This window comes from Theobroma umbraticum, unplaced genomic scaffold, assembly GCF_002168275.2.
Source record: "Theobroma umbraticum cultivar Fairchild unplaced genomic scaffold, ASM216827v3 scaffold_204.0, whole genome shotgun sequence".
Classification (NCBI taxonomy): domain Eukaryota; kingdom Viridiplantae; phylum Streptophyta; class Magnoliopsida; order Malvales; family Malvaceae; genus Theobroma; species Theobroma umbraticum.
Window position 1 is genome coordinate 783,880 of NW_018397267.1, and position 3,880 is coordinate 787,759.

Sequence of the window (3,880 nt, forward strand, 5' to 3'; positions counted from 1 at the left end):
AAAGTTTTTTAGATTCGGCTTAGCAGAGGCTTTGGGGGCCTGAAATGAAATCAAACTCGACGAAGGCTAGTATTCAGATTCTCTCATTCTTGATGTCAATGGCAAGGTTTTGCTTAACCCGTTTGCCAGAGAGCCAAACTGCAGCAACCTTTACATTAACATATTTAGCTACTACAATGATTTTGAGACTTTTCCTGTTTCCCACAGTTCACATCCTCACAGGCAGCAACACAATGCTGCAGCCAAATCCTTCGATCGAGTTGCCTGCCTGCCTGGAGGCTCTGGTTATAGGATAGGACGACACAGGCGTTTTTGTGCGCAAGGAGAACCGAAAGTAGCTTTGTGCCACGAGTCGTGAATTTCACGTTAACTTTGTGTTAGAATGAGATTAAATATTTAAGTGTTCAACTTATGATATATTTTTTGTGAGATAAAATTATTAATTTTAATAAATCAAAAATAAATAATAATTTATAAATTAATGTAAATTGTATCGGTTGGTTGATGAATGATATCAAAATTATTAATAATGTATTAATAAAAATAATTACATTTTATTAGAGTGAAAAAAGTTGTCACAATTTAAAAAGAGACGTGACAAAATACTTTATAAGTTAGTATGAATCGAGAGAATTTAATTTTGCCTAATCATATTAATTCTAAATTAAAGTTACAAAACATGTCACCTGGCACCTCTCCTCTTCCAATAATAGGCTGGCTATAAGAACTTGACCCCAACCCACGGGCTAAGGGAGGGTAATGTTCCAATAGCTGAATTCCTTCACCAAAAAATTTGAAGATAAAATATTCTTATTTTTTAATATATTAATTTTAATTTTACAGGAATTTATTATTTTTTAAAATAAATAATAATATCAAAAAATAAACACTATTAACAAAAAATTATGAACCAATTGAAATGCCTTTTTTTTTTGTCACAAAAAGGACGAGAAGTTCTCCCCAACAGAGGGATCCACTGTCGGAGAGATATTTCTTTAAAAATAATTTTAAAAATAAAAAATTATATTTTATATAAAAATAATTTTTAAAATTAGTAAAAATATTAACAATTTATTTTAAAAATTAATAAATTTAAGTGAAATTAAAATTAACAATTAAAAAGTGAAAAACTTTTACCTAAAATTGAAAAAAATAATAATTCTTGTAGCATGCGACCAGTAGTTGAAATCTTGGTCAGTTCCTAACATGATTATTCAGTAATTCAAACAAAATAATATCTGATTTTTAGATAAAACCATGCTTATTTTTAAGTCATTAATGCTTGTTTATCAAAATCAAAACTCTTCAATTTCATTCATAGATGACTAAAGCCCAAACGATCACTAATCTAAATAAGATTTTGGAAGAAAAAGAAACACTCTGTTCAATATACAAAAAACACCCAAGCTAATTTACATGCCGTGCTTGGAGCATTGCAAAATCTGGGTTCAGTCCCTCCCACTTGAAGCTCTCCAATAAGTTGAATTGGAAAGTCTATCTTCTAGTATTCATGAGTTTGATTCTATGACCGAAAATAGCAGGAACCAACATTGATCAGTTGATTTGCTATTTCGACAAATTATTTTTGATTCCAATTATCGGAGGGCATTAATGAATGCCAGCAATGAATCAACATCCCTCTTCTCAGAGGCATATTTTATTGGCCTAGATGAGTGTTTGGGGAAGAAAAGGATGGTGGGGAAGCTTCCCAGCTGCAGCTCTGTCTGTGCATACTCCTTTTGTTCACCATCAGCTCTGAATTTTGCAACCTTAACCCCAGAACCTGCCAACTTCTCAGCCAATTCAACATATGATTCTTCCATTGCCTGTTCAAAATTTAACACATTGATCCGTTAGATTAAAGCCAAAAACCAACATTTTTCAACTAAATTCTGCAAAGTGTGGAACAAGGGTTACCTGGCAGAAAGGACACCATGGGGCATAGAGCACAACAAGCCATGGCTCTTTCCGGTTCTCCAATCTTGCCAAATTCTCAATTCCTGTCCTGGTCAATGTGACCAAGCTCTGGCTATTGAAAATGTCACTTTGAGTGGCAGTACCATTGGAATGGGCAGCCCCATTTCCATTGCCATTAAGTTGGGCTGCACTGTCTTCTTTCAGATTTCCTTTGTGAAGACCACACTCCTTGGCCTTGGCATCCTCCCACCACCATCGTCCTTCCCTCTCATGTTGCCCGGGTAGTACTGGCCTTGTGCAAGGCTCACAACCAATAGACACATATCCTTGGGAATGCAAAGAATTGACCGGCACATTCATTGCCCGGAGGAAATTCCAAATGTCTTTACCATCAACATTGGCAACAGGGTTCCACTTCACCAAGCTTCCAACCCCTCCCTCCAATCCTTCAAAAACAGGATCCACTTGAACAACAGGAACCTCTGACCTAGTCCCGGGAGACTGATCTTTCCTTTGACCAGTAATCCAAGCACGCAACCCCTTGAGTGCTCTCCTCAAAGGCCTCACTTTCCTGACACGGCAGCATTCTTGGTGGCCATCCTCGTAGAAAGAAAACAACCCTTTACTCCTAACCAATGCCTGAACTTCAACAGAATCCGGAAACATGTACTCGATTCGAATTCCATAATGCTTCTCAACCTCATCAAAGAATCGATAAGTTTCCGGGTCCAGCCTGCCAGTATCAAGGCTGAACACCCTAAATGGTCTACCAGTCAATTTCGCATACTCAATCAAAGCAACATCCTCCGCCCCACTGCACAAATTATAAAAAAAAAAAAGCCCGATTACCATCAACACTCGAATCTACCATAACAGAATATGGATCTAAATTTCTTTTAATTAATTTCTAATGCATTTTATTCATACACTTTGTCATAATAATTATTAACATTATAACTAATAATAGTCAAAGCTACTGAAGTTTCGAGCTAAGAAGTAGAAAAGAAAAGAAGGGGTTACCTGAAAGCGATTGCTATGTCGTCTCCGAATTTCTCCAAAGCCTTATCCATGATTTCGAGTGGAGAAGCTTTGTCAAGTTCCTTGGCCAATAGCTCGTAATCCTCCACCTCTACTTTCTCCGACACTTCTGTTAATCCACCAATTAATCAATCGGGATTAAGCCTTTTGCCAATCATCATTAAAACAAATTTAAACAAAAAATAAAGAATGTAATCTTGAGGTTTTACCTGGAGCAACGATGGTTGCCGCCGAAGGAACCACGGAATCATTCCGTTTCGGCTCCGCATTCACGGGCCTCACCGCGCAACGTTTCTGAGACAGATTCACCGTTGCATGACGATCTGCTAACCGAATTGAACCAATCTGTGGAGCTGAAAAACGCCAAAAGAACACATCAATCAACACAATAAACCAAAAAAAAATCGAAAAAAAAAAGAGAAAATAACCAAAAAGAAAGTACCTTTGATGTCAGAGGAAGCACCCGAACGAGAAAACCCAGAGCCAGAAATCGCAGTCGAAGAAGAAGACGTAACAGCGAATGCCATTGCTCAAAATTACAATCTTGGATTCAAGAAACGAAGAACAAGAAAGAAAGGAAAGACCTTTAGATTTTCTTCTGTGTTTAGTGTTCATGAGAATGAAGGAATGGAAAGGTTAAATAATAGGCAGAGGGAATACCTGGTTCCATATTCATTGAACCTGGACGCTATTCCGGGTACCTTCAACATGCTTACGTGGCAGATTTTCGTTGGATGGAGCTTAATCTAAGTCGCTCATCGCTTCCGTCACACGAGGTTTTAAGTTTGTGCTTGGAGGCTGCAAAGCAGTCGTCTTGATCTCTCATTTTCTTCCCCTTTTTTTTTAATTTATTTATTTTTCTGGGCCTACTTTGAATTATTTTTATTATTTGTCCTAAATAAATAATTTTTTTTGGATAAATTAA

The 3,880-nt window shown here is 36.9% G+C and overlaps 1 protein-coding gene across 1 annotated transcript; it reads right to left on the minus strand.

Annotated features, from left to right (window-relative positions):
• Positions 1 to 1,326: 1,326 nt before the first annotated feature.
• Positions 1,327 to 3,584, minus strand: APR2 (5'adenylylphosphosulfate reductase 2). Its single transcript, XM_021438344.2, has 5 exons — positions 3,398 to 3,584; positions 3,165 to 3,308; positions 2,938 to 3,064; positions 1,918 to 2,731; positions 1,327 to 1,826 (listed from the first exon to the last, which is right to left on the minus strand). Exons 1-5 carry the CDS (start codon positions 3,480 to 3,482, stop codon positions 1,596 to 1,598), a joined length of 1,401 nt encoding a protein of 466 aa, XP_021294019.1. The 5' UTR covers positions 3,483 to 3,584; the 3' UTR covers positions 1,327 to 1,595.
• Between the last annotated feature and the right edge of the window lie 296 nt (positions 3,585 to 3,880).